We start from the raw sequence: 18,968 nt of genomic DNA, 5'->3' as shown, positions 1-18,968 counted from the left end.
AAGTTGTGGAAGCAAGCTTCTGACAACTTGGAAGCCAGCCAAGCAGTGATGAAGGCGTGGTATGACCACAATGCTCACCCGGTGGAGTTGGAGCCTGGCCAGAAGGTGTGGGTGATCGAACCAGGAGAGCTTAGCGCCCTCCAGGATCGCTGGTCAGGACCCTTTGAGGTGTTGGAGAAGAAGGGTAAGGCTACCTACTTGGTGGATCTGAAGACCCCTCGCCAGCCCCTACGGGTGCTGCATGCCAACCGCCTCAAACCCCACCATGAGAGGCCCGAAGTCATATTGCTGATGGTGACTGACGGAGCAGAGGACGTGGAAAGCGAGCCTCTCCCCGACTTATTTGCGTCTCAAGAGAAGGATGGGTTGGTGGAGGGAGTGATTCTCTCCCCATCCCTAACTCCTGAACAGCAGGAGGACTGCCGCCAGGTCCTGGGGCAGTACTCTTCGTTGTTCTCCCTTGTTCCGGGTAGGACTCACCTGTGCGTCCATGACGTGGACACAGGAGACAGCCCACCTGTGAAGTCAAAGATCTACCGGATGACAGACAAGGTGAAGGCCAGCATTCACAGTGAAGTCACTAAGATGCTGGAGCTAGGAGTGATTGAACCTTCCAGCAGCCCCTGGTCCAGTCCGGTGGTACTAGTACCAAAAGCTGCACCACCGGGAGCCCAACCGGAACTGAGGTTCTGTGTGGACTACCGGGGACTGAACTCAGTAACCAAGACTGATGCTCATCCGATCCCGATGGCGGATGAACTGATTGACCGGCTGGGAGCTGCCCAATATCTGAGTACCTTTGACCTTACTTCTGGGTACTGGCAGATCTCTCTGACTGATGGAGCTAAGGAAAGGTCAGCCTTCTCCACGCCCAAGGGCCACTACCAGTTCTGCGTGATGCCCTTTGGGCTCAAGAACGCACCTGCCACGTCTCAGCGTCTGGTGAACCAGATCCTCACTGGAATGGAGAGTTTCTCTGCTGCTTATCGGGACGACATTGCCGTCTTCAGTAACAGCTGGGAGGATCACTTGCGTCACCTGCAAGCTGTTCTCCAGGCCCTGAAACACGCTGGTTTAACGATCAAGGCCAGTAAATGCCAGATCGGGCAGGGGTCGGTAGTGTACCTTGGACACTTGGTGGGTAGGGGAGTGGTGCAACCCCTCCAGGCGAAAATCGAGGCTATCATGGCCTGGGAACCCCCCAAGACTCAGACTGAGGTCCGAGCTTTTCTGGGCCTCACCGGATATTACCGCCGCTTCGTGAAGGGGTATGGTACCATTGTGGCCCCCTTCACGGAGCTTACGTCCAAGAAACAACCTCGACGGGTAGTCTGGACGGAGGCTTGCCAGCAGGCCTTTGTGAAACTGAAGCAAGCCATGTGCGAGGCCCCGGTCTTAAGGGCCCCAGATTTTTCCAAGGAGTTCATTGTCCAGACGGATGCATCGGAACATGGCATTGGGGCAGTGTTATCGCAACTCAATAAAGAGGGTCTGGATCAACCCATGGTCTTCCTATCCCGGAGACTACTTCCCAGGGAACAGAAGTGGAGTGCAATAGAGCGTGAAGCCTTTGCCGTGGTATGGGCTCTGAAGAAGTTGCGGCCATACCTGTTTGGCTCGCACTTCCTAGTTCAGACCGACCACAGACCCCTTCGGTGGCTGATGCAGATGAAGGGGGAGAATCCCAAGTTGCTAAGGAGGTCTATCTCCCTACAGGGAATGGACTTTCAGGTGGAACATCGGCCTGGAGTGGACCACGCCAATGCAGACGGTCTCTCAAGGTATTTCCGCCTTAGTGATGAGAACTCCCAAGGGGTTGGGTAGCTCTCTCCACTTTCAGCTGGGGGGGACGCGTGTTAGACCTGTCAGCTCTTTGGGTGGTCCCTCCTCATCATTATTTATTTTGTCCCACTTTTGCCTCAAACCCTATTATAATTTTTCCTTTTTGGGAACCACCAGACTTTTTAGTGTTGATGCAGGGTCAGGGAGCCATTTTCCCTACCCCTGGAACTTCTGTCTGAGGGCCTGAGACACAAAATGGTGGCCACCCATTGTCACCTGTGACATCATCAGAACTCACTGGAGGTTTCCAGAACATTCTAGACTCCTGGGACAGTGGGAGGCAGTTTAGAATGTTGGGAGGCCATCTCAGAGTGGCAGTTGGCATCTGACTGGAGAAGAGAGAGGACATAGATAGAAGGAGGTCGGAGTAAGGCAGCAGAGGTGGAAACCAGTGCTTGGAGTGGGGTCCAGAAACCCACCCTTGATGCTAGTCTCTACTGACCAAGCCCAACCTAAAGCCCTGTGTGGGATCAAGATCAGAAGAACCATCTTAAAGGACTGAATAGTTGGAACAGGCCTTAAAGAAGAAGAACAGCAAGTTCCTGACCTGTTCAGCAGTGTCCTCCTGGAGTCCTGACGTCGAGAGGCCTGGAGACCTGGGGCCTGAGGTCGAGAAGCGGCGCTGACAGAAAGCAGACGTCGTACCCGGAGCCGCCAGAGGTCGAGTAAGGAGTCACCCGAGGTCGGGTGAGGGCGCCGACGGAGGTCGTGGAGAGGCGCCGGAGGTCGAGTGGAGAGTCACCCGAGGTCGAGTGAGGGCGCCGACGGAGGTCGTGGAGAGGCGCCGGAGGTCGAGTGAAGAGTCACCCGAGGTCGAGGTGAGGCGTCGACGGGGGAGTGAAGTCCGCCCACCGGAGTCGCCGGAAACTGAGGTGAAGCGCGCCGGAGGTCGGGAGTGGAGATCGCACTCCGGAGACACCAGGAAGTGGGGAGTCCGAGTCCCTGTGACGCCGGAAGGCGACATCGAGCCGAGGCCGCCCAGCGACATCGAGTCGAGACCGCCCAGCGACATCGAGTCGAGACCGCCCAGCGACATCGAGTCGAGACCGCCCAGCGACATCGAGTCGAGACCGCCCAGCGACATCGAGTCGAGACCGCCCAGCGACATCGAATCGAGGCTGCCCAACGACATCGATCCGGAGCCGCCTCACGGCGTCGACACGGTGCCGAGCGGAGCCGATCATCTTGAAAAGGGCAGTAAGTGGTAGAGGGGGCGTCTGAGGTCCCGTGGAGCCCTAAAAGACCATTCTAGGGGCTAGAGGGGTGTTAGAACCAGCCTGGGAGTGCCAGGGGTGAACTGAGACTGGTACAGTGACCTACATAAAGGGTTGTGTAGTTTGGAGGGCCAGATCTTTAGACTACTCTTGTTCTGCCTCAGCCTAGGCCCCAGCCTTGACCAATCTAGGTGGGACACCCCCATGCCATCCAAGTGTCCTTAAGTTGTGTATGGGCAAAGTAAGACCAAGTGACCTCATGAAAATGCTTTGAACTGTAACTGTCATTGATTGTTTTACCTTATTTATTGGAGGTGCTTTATTTATTGTCATCCACTAATTTATTCCTGCACTATATTTATTGTCTGACTGTATTTATTTGCCATCTGTATTTATTGCACCCTATTTATTCCTTGCTTATTTATGACCTGAACCTATTTATTGAAATTCCAATGTAGTATTATTTAATTGACCTGCTCTTCTAAGGAAAATCTTATTGTATTGTATTTATTTTATGAACCCTGCAACTAAGAGAAAATAAGATAAAGACATATATATTTTCAATTTGACTTGCATTATTTTTACGGTGTAGTGTCGTTTTTGGAACGGATGAACGCATGGTTATTGTGTGGGTGTGACGTACGCTTAACACGGTGCCTGACCCCAACCGCTCGAGCCAAGCTACCATGGTGCTGGGAACCTGGTGACTGCTAACCCGGTTGCCCGGTTTCCAACAGTGTTGTATTAAGTGAGACTCCGTATGACTTGACTAAGGTAAGTTCAGCGTATCACTGCTGTAGAGTAGTCGTCTCAAAAGAGTAATTTGTGAGCTACTGGTAGCTATTCAGCTACCAATAAGCAGCACACCTCTGTTCAGCCCAGTTTAATTATTATATCTATACACAATTTGAAAAATGTGTGTATTTCCAGAAAGTAGAAAAAGCTGAAAATAATGGTTGAATTACTAAATATATTTAAAGCTGATAATTGAATGTAAATTCTGCTGCATTGGGGACATTTATTACTATGTTATTACTTTTGTGCCATGGGCATTGCAGCTAAGGCTGCTATCTGTTACCCATACGGAGGCATTCCAAGTTGATAAAGTGAACTTTGGCACTACAGCTGAGGCACCAAGGGCTTTACTTATGAAAATCGTACACAGGGTGTCCACTAATGACGCGATACTGGAAGTTCAGTAAACCGTGAGCTCTCACCGGTTTGAGAGTGAAAGAAAGATCCAAAGGTACATGAATGAACTAAACAGGCCAAAACACCACAGCTGTGAGTGAAGTAAACAGAGTAAGGCATCACAGCTGTGAAAGTAAAGAGCGTAAGAAAACACAGCAATGAGAGTGACCTAAACAGGGTAAGGCATCACAGCTGAGAGTGAATTGAACAGAGTGAGACACCACAGCTGTGAGACTAAAGTAAACAGAGTAAAATACCACAGCTATGACAGGGAAGTAACCAGCGTAAGGAACCACACACCTGTGAGTGTGAAGTTAACATAGTAAGCCATGACAGCTGTGAGAGTGAAGTAAACTGAGTAAGACAATACAGCAGTGAGAGTGAAGTAAACAGAGTAAGAAACCACAGCTGTGAGTAAACAGGCCAAGACACCACAGATGTGAGTGAAGTAAACCGAGTAAAGCACTATAACTGTGAGAGTGAAGTTAACAAAGTAAGATAGAACAGCAGTGAGAGTGAAGTAAACAGTAAGGTAAGATAAATGTGAGAGTGAAGCAAATAGGTCACGACAACACAGCTATGAGAGTGAAGTAAATAAGCCACAACACCACAGCTGCATGAGTAAAATACAGTAAGACAACACAACCGTGAGAATGAAGCAAACAGTAAGACACCACAGCTATAAGAGTGTGTTAAACAAAGTAAGACACCACAACTGTGAGCTAAATAAACAGGCACACCTGTGTGTGAATGTAGTGAACAGAACAAGATCCACAGATCTAAAATAAAGTAATTAACAGAATGAGTCATGCATGTGTGTTAGGGCAGTGAACAGAATGAGAGAGATCCTCATGTCTGTGAGGGTAGCTAATAAAAGGTGACCCAAGTGTCTGTCAGGGCAATGAACAGAATGAGGCAATCATGTCTGTGAGGGCAGTGAACATTGGGAGACCCACATTACTGTGTGTGGAGTCAACACAGTGAGCCCCACATGTCTGTGTGAAAGGAAGAGTGAGAGACCAATACAGATGTGACAGTGAATAGACGGAGACTTACATTGTTGTGGGGGAGAAGTGAACCAAGTGAGACTCACATGGTTAAGAACTGAGTGAGATCAAAATGGTTGTGGCGCAATGGACACAGTGGGGCCCACATGGCTGTGAGGGCACTAAGCAGAGGGAGACCTACGAGGCTGTGAGTGCAGTGAACAGAGGGAGACCCATGTTGGTCGGAGGGCAGCTAACAGAGGGAGAACCATGTGCCTGGGAGAGCAGTGAGCAGAAGGGGTCCCATGTCCTGTGAATTGCAGTCACGGAGAACAGAGTGAGACCCACATGGCTATGAGCAGAGTAAACCATGTCCACAAGTGTAGTGAACAGAGTAAAAACGAAACGTTTGTGTGTGCAGTGAACAGAGGGAGCCCCACATTGATGTGAGTGCAGTGCATAGAACGAGTCTCACACGTCTGAATGGACCAGGCTGAGTACGACCCAGAGTTCAGTGAATATAGTAAGACCCACGTGGCTGGGTTGTAAGTGCAGTGAACAGATGGAGACCTGCATGGCTGCGAACAGAGTCAGACCACATGCCCGAGAAGAGTGAACCTTTGACCTCAACCTGGCTGTGAGTGCAGTAAACAGAGATCCACATGGCTCTGAGTGGAGAGAATAGAGTGAGAACCACATGGGTGTGAGTGGAGTGAACAGAGTGAGAACCACATGGCTGTGAGGGCAGTGAACAGTGAAACCACGTCTGAGAAGAGTGACTGACACCCATGAAGAGAGTGAAACCCACTTGGCTGGGAGTTGAGTGAATAAGGTGAGCCTTCCCTCCCCTACAGCACCTGAATACCCTCTGGGGTGATAGGCAGCACTTTACAAATCCTGTTTGATTGACTGATTGAGACCCACGTGGCTGTGAGCAGTGAACCGATGCAGACCCACACGGCTGTGACTGGAGGGAACAGAGTGAGACCTACATGGCTGTGAGTACACTACGAGTGGGATCTCAAGAGTGCTGTATGCAACTATTAGCCCTGGCTACCCCCAGTGTACGTCCCTCACACTGGCTCTTTGACGCTCCTAAGAAGGGGCAGTTTTCAGTCAGGCCCCCACCCAGTTGGGCTGGAGGGGATAGCGATCTCTGTTTACATATGTAATCCTCCCCCCTCAGTAGGAACAGGCCTGCCACTTGGACAAGCATGGCCAGAAAAACAGTAACCTGTTGAAAATAAGGAAAACAAGCATTGACAAAGCCAATAGGTCACAACTACGGGAGAGCTATTAGTTTTGTCAATGCTTTTTAGCAATTATGTACAGCAGCGCGACTACTGTGTAGAATGAAAAAGTAAAAAAAAATGCTAAGGCACAGCTGGTGCTGCCAGACATGTCATAGGGCTTTTAATTTATGGCTGATGGGGCGGAAGGGGAAGGATGTGTGAAGGAGGGGACAACACGAAAATTGAGGGTGGGTTGGGGCAATCAACAGTAGGAGGGAGGGTAATTGCATTTGAAACAGAATTAGCACCAAGATGTAATTATAATTTTGAACTTGAAGAAAGTGATGCTTTAAAGCCCAGCGTAGAAGAGGGAAGGGGCTCTAATGAAACTACACCACTTGTGTAAAATAGTGTGGTAGGCTAAGCCCCTGCTGCTGCAGCAATCTGTGTACAACCTGAAAGTCATTGTTTAGAATTCTAGTAGATCTTTGCAGCCTTCAGTTGTTGAGACTTGAACTATGGTTGGTTTAGAGCAATAGCTATGGAGAACAAGAAGTATTTATTGTCATATGAATTTGCAAGCAAATGTGATTTGTAGAAACGTTTTGTCATTTGAAATTATAGTTTTTGGAAAGGCCTGTTCAAACCCAATTATCTCCCAAAGTAAGGTTGTCTGTTAGAATTGAAAATGTTCCTTTCGTAATGAATTGGACACAACCCTCGACGACCAATATTGTTTATGGTGGTGTTTTGTGAAGAGGAGAAGTCAGAACTAACCGCATACTGGCCTTTAAGAGATCGTGGGGATAGTTGTTGTATGTCTGGCCTTTTAAGGTTCCTTCCTCATTTATCTCCACCTGGGTATGATGGAATCTCCACCGGCAGGCATGAAAGATGGGCCGACATAAGCAGGTATGAAACAGCCATGCCCACTCTAGTGTAAATGCCAAGTAGTCTAGACAGATGCAATGAGCAGCAGAGTTGTCTTTCAAATAAAAAAAATGCATCAAGATCAGATGTTTGGCCACCCCAAGCACCCACTAAGAATTTTTAGTAAAATAGCTTGAGCCCATTGTAGCTATTCGTAACCTGATGTTACAAAGAAGACTCTGCCTTTCTTCCTTGAGAAGCAATGGGAATATCCCTAGTTCGTGGAAAGAGGCAGTGTTGGTACCAATATACAAGAGGGGTAGCAGGCATGACCCTGTGTGCTACAGGCACATTTCCTTAATTGATGCTACATGCAAGGTCCTGGGTAGGGTAATCCTGGCTCGCCTGGAATTATGGGCTGATGATACTCGTCTAATGTCCCCTACCCAATACGGTTTTAGGAAGGGGGACAAGCGAACAGTGTCTTAAACTCTCTCTAGTCATGGGTAAGTACATGAAGGCTAGGGGAGGTTCGATCCACCTGGCCTTCATGGACTTATCCAGTGCATTTGGCACAGTGAGTTGGGATAAGTTATGTACACTCATGGAGAAAATGGGCTTTGAGGAAGCTCTTATTACCCTGTTACGCAGGCTTCATGCGTCAACCACTGTCTCTATCTGCTACGGCCCAGGAGGAGAGAAGACTAAGCCCATTGCCTCAACAGAGGGCGTTCGACAGGGCTGTATCCTGGCTCCTTTTTTATTTCTTTTATACACAAATGGGGTGGAGAAATGTTTATTAGACCAGCACCTGGATTATCCCAGTATAGGAGGGCAGCTGGTCCCCTTATTGTCATATGCCGATGACACAGTTTTGATGGCCTTAACGGCCAATAGCCTTAGTGTTGATTGCTTTCACTGAGTTTATGACGGGTTTGGACCTGAAAGTAAATTTTAGCAAATAGTTTGTCATGGTATGTGGCCCCAAGCAGACTAAAACGCGAACATTTGTGGTAAATTAAAAGATCATTGACAAGGTACCCAATTTTACATACCTGGGTAATGTTTTTAATAACAAATTAAATTGGGACCATTTGATTGTAACCAGGGTACAACATACTAGTAGAATTATAGAGGGGCTGTTTCGTTTTGCGTCCAAACTGGGACATAAGCCAGTGGCAGAAATGCTGACTTTATATAAATCAAAGTGTCTCTCGGTAGCAACATATGGGGCAGGAGTATGGGGTCACCAAAAAAGCAGCCAGATTCAAATTTTAGAAAATAAATTCTTGAAAAGATTACTGATGATTCCAACTAGCTCTTCTACAAAATTTTGTCACTCCGAGGTGGGCCTAGACTATGTCAGAGATAGAATAAATATTGCTCCATTGATCTTATGGGGAAAGGTATGGACTTCGGAAGAGTTACTATTTTCAAGAGCGATCATTAGAGATTGTATGAATTTGGATAAGGCCCTGTCCATTCCCTGGCTTTGTTATGTCAAGAATACTTTTTATAGGATCAGCTTGGGTCACTACTATGATAATCTGGATGGTATACAACCTAATATGAAATCAATTATGAAAAATGCATATTATAATTAAATAAGTACTTCTGACCAGGAAAACGATGCTTTTACTGATGGATTAATAAAATGGGGGCAACCTGCATCATCTGAGGACTGTGCAAGAGAGTCTTGTAAAGGTACACATTTGAAGCATTATCATAATCAAGGTAGGAGATTAAACCTGCACCACAATACTGGCCTTGTGATGGACAAGAAGTGAGAAATTGAGTTTTTGATTGAGGGAAATGAAAGCCATTATCAAGCAACAACCACAATCCTTGTCAGAGTGAACCACAAAAGTCACAACATTAACCTGTGCTTAACCTTTTGGAAGCTTGGCACACAAGCATTCAGGCTTAACGGAGAGGCAACATGTAAAGTATTTATTCAGCACACAAACATTAACAAAGAGAAAACACCACAAGAGATATCTCACACCAATTGAGGAAACAAATGAAGTAAAACTTAATAAATAAAATTAGGCTTAATAGTCAAAAATCGAATATGGACAACCGTATGTATGCAATTTTAAAGGCTTAGGTAAAAATAGCCCCAAGAAGTAGAAATCGCTAACCTTGGGTATCTGGCCATGCTAGACCAGTGCAAAGTCACACGTTTCGGTTAACAATGGAGTGTGGGCCAGATACAGGTACCAGATTAGTCATACTAAAAAAGGTACCTTTTCAAAGTCCGGCGCACAGAGGTCACAACTTCAGAATTTCAAAGGACAAGGGTCCTGGTAGGCACCTCTTGGGGATCAGGAACTCATTCTAGCAGAGGTTACCAGGGCTGAGGCAGGTCCAGTTGAGGGTCCAGGCAGGGCCAGTTGCAGCATGTCAGCTGGGCAGTGGCACGGAGGCCTCTGGAGCTTGCACAGAAGGTAAGTCAGCTAACCTTTGGAGTTGCTCAGGTTATCCTGGGATGAAGGGAGCCGGCCCAGTCTTCCTTCTCAGAGAGCATGGCAGACTTCAAGCAGCAGGGGAGACCTCTGAAGAGCAAGGCAGGGCTTAAGTAGCAAGGAAGTCCTTTGGAATCAGCAGGCAGTCATCTGAAGAATAAGACAGGCCTCAAGCATCGGGGGGAGACCTCTGAAGAACAAGGCAGGCCTCAAGCAGCAGGGCAGTCCTCTTGGGAACATGGCAGTCCTTCTGTAATGTCCACAGGTCCAGAACTGTATTGATGAGTGGCTCAGGAAGTCCAATATTTATACCCGGTGCCACCCTTTGAAGTGTGGGAATCATCTAGTCTACCCGCACATATGGTTCCGAAAAGTTACTTTCCTCCCCTCTGGCGGCATCTATACCCATGTGCCATTGTTCACTGTCTGGGCCCAATACACATTCCTGATAGGGGAGCAATCATCAGGCCCAGGCAACTGGACACTCAGAAGGCCTCAGAAAGTTTAGGACAGGAAAATGACAACTTTCTAAACATGGCATTTTCAAAATCTTACTCTAAAATCTGAGTTTACCATTAAAGACGATTTTATATTACAATTTAGTTGAGTCTAAATATGTTATTTCTACATGCTGCCAGTAACACGTTACCATTTATCAAATGTAATAAGGTAACCCAATGTTATTCTGTGGATTGGTAGGCCTTACAGAAGTGAAAAGTCGTTTTTCACTACCAAGACATGTAAAACCTTTTTCAAATGCACCCTACCCTGTTTAGGGACTACTTTAGGGGTGGCCTATATGTATTGAAAAGGAAGGCTTAGGCATGGCAAAAGATTTAGTTTGCCCGGTTGAATTGGCAGTTTACAACTGCACTACAGGCTACACTGGGAGTCCTGAGACAAGTTTTAAAAGGCTACTATTATTGGGTGATACAATGAGGACTGCTGCCCACTATTAGCTTATTCTTTACAGGCCTTGGCTACCCGTTCTACCATATACAAGGGACTTAGAAGTACATTAGATGTACTAACCAAGTGTAAGGCAATTGTACCACAGTCCTAAAAGCCAAACAAATGGGTTCAGAAAACAGGAGGGATGAAGGCAAAAAGTTTGGGGGTGACTCTGCAGAGAAGGCAAGGTCTAACAGAGGGTATGTATTTTTTATATTGAGATGCTAAAAGATGCCCAATGAGTGATCTAATACAAATCCCAGAATTAGAGCCCCAGAAAAAAAGTCACCTTAATTTAACATAAGGAATTGGTATCAGGTCCTATAAATTGTAAACCTGAGTTTGCCAATATCTGCACAGTTGTGACTGCAAGGTTACAGAAGTGCACCAACGAGCAAAAAGGTTTAGCTATTGTGTTTTTTGGAACTGTACATTAGATCAACTTAACTACAGAAACTCAACAACAATAATCACAGACAGAAAAAGTGCTCAGTTACAGCACCTATCTTTGAAGAGCGGAGTAGAAACACCTTAAAGTATATTAAACAAACCAATAAGGTATGAACAGAACTCCTGAACAATCTTTTTTTTCTTTGAGGGTGAACTACAGAATTGTTCTCCAAGAACTAATCTAACTGGCAACGCCTGAAAAATAGTAGAAATGTAATCTGTTATAGAAGAAGGTAGTAAGTCTTTAGAAAAACTTTACATTAGAATTAAGTCAAGTTATCTCATTCGTCACATAGCAAAACAAAGCCATATCATTGCTTTGTATTCTCTCCCAGACCGGACAAGTGCAAAGAGTTCTATTTTAATCTTTGCTCAACAGCTGACTTTTGGGATCAGTTGGTATCATGGACGCTGTGTTTCATACATGCAGTGCTCAAAGAATCCTGACAGCTGGCACCTAATCCTGCCTGGAGCTTTTTCATCAGCAGAAAAACTCTTCAGTGTGGGCTCCTACTAGTCGACTTCAAGGTCAAGGTCATGGAACCTCTTCGGCCTATGACTAGAATCGCTCATGATCTGTAGACGTCTCAACATAAGAACTGATCAAGGGACCACCCAGCGTATCACATGCGCTATACTCTTCACTATCTTCCCCCAGAGGAGAGTGCTAACCATTTTCCTTACATCAAAAGGTTTTCTCTGCAATCTAAGCCACAGCATTTGTAGAACAGTCATTAGATTCAGCCACAAGAAGAAAAATGCAGGATTCGAAAAAGAAGATACAAATCCAAGAAAACTTTCCAAATGTGAAGGTAACTTCACAAAGCCCAGCTCAACTTGAGGGGAACAATATTTACACTGAGTTCGCCTAAAAATTGCAGCCGTGGTCTAGCCAAAAGTCGAAAGACATACATGGACCCATTAATATCTACGATAAAAGAAAATCCTGCTGACTTCACTCAAAAACAGTTGCCTACTTTGTTATTTTTTAGGTTTCATTCAACACGGCGCATGTCTGATGCAAGACATTTTGATATCTTACAGTGAGCTTAGAGCCATCCCTATTGCTTACATTGGTTGGCTTCACTGTCACTCGGATTTGCTTGCTTTTCATTCATCTGCTTCCTTAGGCTTTCCTTCCTCTTCTTGTGTTTGTCCCTTCCCTGGAGCATGGACGCAATACTTGTGTCCTTCCACTGCTCATCTTTCAGGAACTACTTTTTTCTTTTTATTTGAGTACTCCACAAGAGTGCACGGTATCCAGCTGTCTCCCTAGTGTACTTCCCCCCTCTCAGTGTTCCTCTTTTCCCCCTTCCATGCCAACCTTCCCCTGCTGTTCTTGCTTCCCCAACACCCCTTACCTATTTGCTCCTCCAGCTCGGCCCATTCACCGTCTGTTGTCAGTTTGTTCCCCAGCACCTCCCACCCAACCTGCATTGTCTGTGTGCTTCCTCTGCTCTGCCTGCCCTAGGTTTGCCTTCCCAGACCCCACTGACCCTCCGTTGTCCGAGTGCTTCACTGTTGTCTCTCACATGCCCTCTCCCCTGACCCGCATCCTTCTCTCCTGCCCTCCCTCTGTGTTGTCTCATCCCACAACCCACTTCACTTCTTTAATAAAGAAAAGTGCATTAGCACTGGCAGCATCTTAGTACTTTTTAAAAACAACTATTTTTACCCATGCTGCACAGTACAGCAGAACTAAAAACCACTGCCAATGCAAATAGCAATCATAGTAGTGACCTATTAGCTTTGCCAATACTTGTTTCCCATAGGTGTGCAAAGTCTTAGTGTCATTTAAATAACGGTTTTTCGGACAACCTTTGTATGTACCTAAAATATGTTCGTTCCTTAAGTGTCACGATTCTTGAGCTGTTGCACTCATGATCAGACAGGTGAGAATGTGAGTTGAGTCTGGCCCAACACATTAAATAGAGAGACATAACCTCTTTAAGAAGAGCTTTCTCTGGACTTAGAGGGGGGCTGCCTGGCACAGCTTTTATGGGACTCTTCCCATGCCAGGGAATGTTTTTTTACCATCTCGCTGGTAACCTAGGAAATGCTACAAACATTCATACAGTATTCTTGGAAGAGTTCAAGAACAGCAATGTGGAGGGGCACTGCACAGTTCGCTTTGTTGCGTCGGTAGTCTATATTTTGTGTTTATGTACCATTTTTCGGTTGTTCTAGAGTGACAGAGGGTGATTTGTTGGCAACATACATAGAGAGCAGACAGCTGAGTAGTCCACACCCCATACTCGCGCTTTTCAGCTATGAATTCAGTGCCCTTCTCTCCCTACATTCACTGTACTGGTCTCAATCTTTAAACCCCCTTCACACTCATTCTATCCAGTTTGAAGTCACTTACCCCTGTTTCTGCCTCCTCCTTCTCCTCCTCTTTCCAGGGTTTCAAAGTACTCTGAAGTATTAGAAAAGCAACACGTTGGCGCTATATAAAACACTTTGAATATAAAAATTTGATATTGTATCTTAACAGTGGTATAAGAAGCACTATATAAAAATGTTTATTATGAACTTATAATTGTAGGCAGGATAAAATGTATGTCCACCCTACTTCAACATAAACCTGAAACATTTTGACAAAACTGCACCTAGCATGGCTCGACAATGTTGGTCCACAAGTGCTGCATCTAGTCAGGATTAAAGCATACCCTATGGATATAAAAATAATGGCAATTCAAATACGCTGCGTAAAATATTTTAAGACTACATGCTGTTGTAATACTGACTAGATCCAGCTCTTGAGGAGCCACGCATAGTGCCTACTGGGATGCGGGAAAGAGGGGTGTATAAACATGTGAGAAAATGCAATCCAGATGATTAAAGCATGGGAACTAGCCACAGAAAGAGTATTAATGAAGTGCTTGTGAAGCTGTGGGTTGTGAGCTTTAACCCAGAGTACCCAAAACAGACAGACACAAACAAGAATTCATTCTGAAGCTACTACTGAACACGTTAACTCTATTGTATTAATTGAAATATTTCTTAGATTCTGTGAGTATTTACAAGATTTTTGGATGGACGGAGAGTAATGTATCTTTCTTTTACATTTCTAAGAATAAGCAAGAACTTAGCATTCTGTTTTTATAAAATGTACAACGGTTGGTAATTATTAATGTGAATATATATTTCAATTTGAGTACTTGTGGTATTATGCAGCAAAACCACTTAGCTGTTTACAAGCAACAAATTAAATTTGTAAGAAGTCCACCTTTTCTGTGTGGGCACCATGGAAACTTTGCATTTTGCTGGACACTATATTTCTGCTGAATTTACAACTATGTACGCTTTAACCAGCTAACCAGTGGTAAAGTGAAGGTGCTCCCACTTTCAACATGGACAAATTGGCATATTCTTAATAGAGGTATTTAACCTACATGGTCCAACGTGTACCCAGGGCCTGGAAGTTAAATACTACTAGAGAACTGCAGCATCTAATGTACCATACTCAACAGAGCAGTTAAATATTAATAAGTTACCCCATGTTGTCCATGTAGCCCACAAGGCAGAGTGAATGCTATTTAAAAGAAGGGCATGGAGATATTTAATGTTAACATGTACATACAGAGACTAGCACCCAAAAGCTATTTTTCAGTGTGGCTGGTCTAGCTGTCCAATGTAGAAAACTAGTGTACAGATTAATATCTAATACTGTGTCTCAGGAATGGGACCAGCTAAAAAATAATTAAGCAACTATTTGTAATAGTCATTGAAAGTCCAATTCAATTGTGCAGCCAGATGTTTTATAAGAAGGAAAGTTTACCCTTAAATAAATATTTATAAAGTTCTCCTTTACCTGCCTGAACTATCAGAAGGCTAATTAGCATAATCCTTACCCAGGTCCCAGCCAGTAATTAGCATTAGAATATATGTGAAAAACGTGTGAAATTCCCCCCAGGAGCAGACAACAGGCTGGCCAGAATGCGCAGAAATGACTCCTCTGAGCTCGGCAGAATATGCAGGGTGGGACTGTGGGCCTACTTTTGACAGCACAGTGTTAATTCATGCTTGACAGGTCTCCTGAGCCCCATATAACACATAACACTTGAAACAGAGAGAATCGGATGCCAAGGCGATTCATTTGTATGCGCTGTCTGGTTGCTGAAGGACTATGCTTTTGTCCGAACAGGCTTCTTTTTCTGGGTTTTACGTATAAAACGTGGGGCACACTTGGAAGGAAGGGCACAGGACCCCATTAATTAAGGGTGTTAATTAGTCATTCCCACCCACTAGCTAGTGCCAGGCATGAATGGGGCACCTTCAAGTACCTACTTCAGAAAACGTATGGATCTGAGGAATAAAAGAAGGGAACTGGGTCTGTTATTTGTGACCCGAGAGGACAAAGAATTGGACTTTAAGAGAATATGCCTGATCTTCTGTTCATGCTAAAGGAATACAATTAGTTACAAGAGGCCTTTTCTGCAACTGCCTAGTTGCCCGCCACCCTGAGAATCTCTAAGTGCATCCCCTGAAGTCTTTGGGGCTTTAGAAGTGTATTCTTCTAGTGTTGAGACTTAAAGGACTAAGGGCCCTATGTAGGTAAAACCCAAATACCGAGTCCTCAATAGCGATTTTTACCGATTCGCTATTAAGAACTCACTATTTCCGATGTAGGAAAAAATTGGTTAAAAATCACCGAATCGGTAAAAATCGCTATAAATACCGAATCCACATTACCGAATCGTTATTACCGATTCGGCAATACCGATTCGGTAATTAGCGATTCCGGGAGTTTGAAAAATCGCAAAATCCAGATTCAGCCCATCCTGTGCCGCCTGATGACATCACAACCAGGAAGTGGCCACACCCATGCAGCTGCACTTATCCTGAAGCTGGTGGAGGCACAGGAGCAAGAGCACAGGAGCTGCACAGCTACCAACTAGCTAACACAGAGGAACTGCACCATGGCCTCACAGGAAAAGGGGAAGGATGCTGGCGAAAGAAAGCGCAAGCACAAGTTTAGTAAGAGGGAGTTGGAGATCCTCATAGAGGAGGTTGTCAAAGATCATGACCAGCTCTTTGGCACGAAACCTCTTCACGTCCCTGAGGCACAAAAAAGGAGGATTTGGCTGGGGATCCAGCTGAAGATCAATGTGATTGGCGTCACATATCGCTCAACAGATGACCTAAAGAAGCGATGGTATGATCTGAGGAAACGTGCCAAGGAGAGAGTGGCTGACCGGCTGAAACAAGCCAGGAAGACAGGCGGGGGAACCTCAACTGCGCCTGCTTCGACTGCCCTAGAGCAAATGGTTGAGTCCACCCTCCAGCCGGAGAGCGTCAGTGGCATCGGGGATGTGGACAGCTCAGCAACAGCATCCAACAGACAAGGTAAGATGCATGCACAGCATGCTGTCTCCCCTCCCTAACCCCAATCCCCTTGCAAGAATCCCACTCCAGAACATGTTTTGTCTAAAATCAGCAATGCATCATGGGAGATGTAGTCCCTATCAACTATTAGCAAATCAGTCAGTCCCCAAAAAGCATAGACATGTCACACATCAATAGATGAGCTAGCGGAGGACAGACAGCTACCCCATGTTGTCCGTGTAGCCCACAAGGCAGAGTGAATGCTATTTAAAAGAAGGGCATGGAGATATTTAATGTTAACATGTACATACAGAGACTAGCACCCAAAAGCTATTTTTCAGTGTGGCTGGTCTAGCTGTCCAATGTAGAAAACTAGTGTACAGATTAATATCTAAAACGGGCCCTACGGGATCATGAAGTTAAATATGCCATGCTGTTTCCCGCTAAGTTGAGGGTGGAATCGAATGGGAAAACGTGGTTCTTCACTCGCTCAGAAGACGCTTGGGACTGGCTGGAAGGTTGGCATGTGGCTGAAAAGAAATCAAGGAAGGGGCACTCGGCGGCCTCTGATGCAGCGGACTGGCGCCAACAGAGACGTTCTGCTCCAAGCTCCGATGGACGCTAAATCATGGTATGGTAAGGTTGCACGAACTGGGCCCTGACCTCCTGGGGTGTTCTGGAACTCTGCTACGTATGTTCACGTTGACTTGACCCCCGGGTGGAGGGATCGTGGAGGCACTGCTTCAGATGGGAAATGAGGGGCGCACTGTGATCAGCGTGGGGGGCGGTGGACCATGGCCCAGGGGACAGATCAGGGCTCACCATGAACCTACCAGTGACTTTTTGATTGGCCGGCCCACCGGTTTCCCGATATGCAAGTACTGTACCTTGGAATCAGGGGCATGAAGGGTGGAAGCTCCAGGACTTGGGTACAAAAAGACTGCTCCGAGGCCGTTTTAAGCCTCAATGTTTAATAATGTTTTGTGGGGGGGCCTGGGGTTGAGGGGGAATTGTCTATCCGGTTTTAGATTGGACGGATGGGGAGGGGGGTGGCGCACGTTCCCTGAAGTTGTATATGGGTGGGCGACAGGTACTCTGCATGTTGGGGGGGTGGGGGGGGGGGTTGCGGTTTTGGACCCGCTAAGCAGGGAGAGGGGCGCGTTTTCATGGGTTGGGGTAATTTTGGGGTTTCTTTTATGGGGGTGTTCACCAGGCAACTGTGTTTTTTTGACTACGCTTATCCTATGTGGCACTAGTAAGATGATCAGTGGTACTCTATTTCAAGGTGGGTACAGAGTTGAGGAGCGCTTTGGGCTGGCCCGGGAAGTGACTGGTGGCGCGTGGGGTGCCGTTGCCCGCCTTTCCGGTCAATAGGAGGGGGATGGTTATGTCTTGATGGCTCTCCGACAGGGACTGTTAACGGCCTGGGAGATATAAAATCAAATGAGGTAAAATCCTACAACATATTCATCGACAGGCCCTTGACATAGTACTACTGCAGGACACTCACCTGATAGACAATACGTGCATGGCACTCAACAAGAAGGGATACCGCATGTGCGTCCATTCTGGGTTCTCGACAGGCTCCCGGGTAGTAGGTATACTTCTTCGTAAGGGCTGTCCCTGCATCATACAGCGCACCTGGACTGATGCACTTGGCAGGTATGCGGCGTTCTCGGGGGGGCAAAGTAGTAAATGTCATCTCAGTATATGCACCGCCGGGTTTGCAGCGTCCAACCCTGCAGGAGATTGGAACATTGGTTTTGGCATTGCCGATGGGCTCCTTGATACAGGGGGGGGACTTCAACCTAGTTATGAATGGTCTCAGAGATAGACTCCCGTCGAGTCAAGATCCACCACGGGGCTCCCAGCTACAGAGGTTCGCTGACGCTTTGGGTATAGTAGATGTGTGGAGATGGTTAAACCCTCAGCACACACACTACGCACTCCAGTTGGGAGTACATGGCAGTCAATCCCGGCTCGATTACTTATTCACACATGCACAAGACATACAAGAATTTGTGAAACCCACAACACTCGCACAAGGTATTTCTGATCACTCCTTGGTGAGGACGGTCTTTGGTGCCAGACAGTTCGGACGCCCTGCCACTATTAGAATACAGCCGTGGGCGTTGAAGGTTCCCCACATTAGGGAGGGACTCCGCCAAGACACCAACTTCTACTTCACAGAAAATGTGGGGTCAGTCGAGTCGGCGGCCACACTTTGGGGGGCGTATGGTGCGGTAATTAAAGGGAGCGCATTGTTGCGGATGATGGGACATAAACGTGAGCTTAACAAGAGGGTGACTGAGTTGGAAACCGATATTCTACAATTGGAAAGGGTCCTTGCCTCGGACCCAAATCCGGAGACTCAACATAGTATTGGCCTTAAGAGGCACGACTATAAACAGCTCCTGCTAGAAGACGCTACTCTGCGAG

General features: G+C 46.4%; 1 protein-coding gene across 6 annotated transcripts in view; it reads right to left on the bottom strand.

Moving 5' to 3' along the window:
* NT5C3A (5'-nucleotidase, cytosolic IIIA) overlaps nt 1-18,968 on the bottom strand; it is a 548,905-nt gene that overhangs the window by 369,797 nt on the left and 160,140 nt on the right. For 3 of the 6 annotated variants that reach the window (XM_085607492.1, XM_085607494.1, XM_085607493.1), the window contains one exon: nt 13,567-13,617. The exons of the other annotated variants lie outside the window; for them this stretch is intronic. In XM_085607492.1, the coding sequence (XP_085463618.1) occupies nt 13,567-13,617 (51 nt within the window). The remainder of the gene's footprint in view (nt 1-13,566; nt 13,618-18,968) is intronic. 6 annotated transcript variants of the gene reach the window in all.

Source organism: Triturus cristatus, chromosome 5_2 (assembly GCF_964204655.1).
Source record: "Triturus cristatus chromosome 5_2, aTriCri1.1, whole genome shotgun sequence".
NCBI classification, from domain to species: domain Eukaryota; kingdom Metazoa; phylum Chordata; class Amphibia; order Caudata; family Salamandridae; genus Triturus; species Triturus cristatus.
The sequence above is the reverse complement of the archived record's forward strand: the minus strand, read 5'-3'. Positions and strand labels throughout refer to the sequence as shown.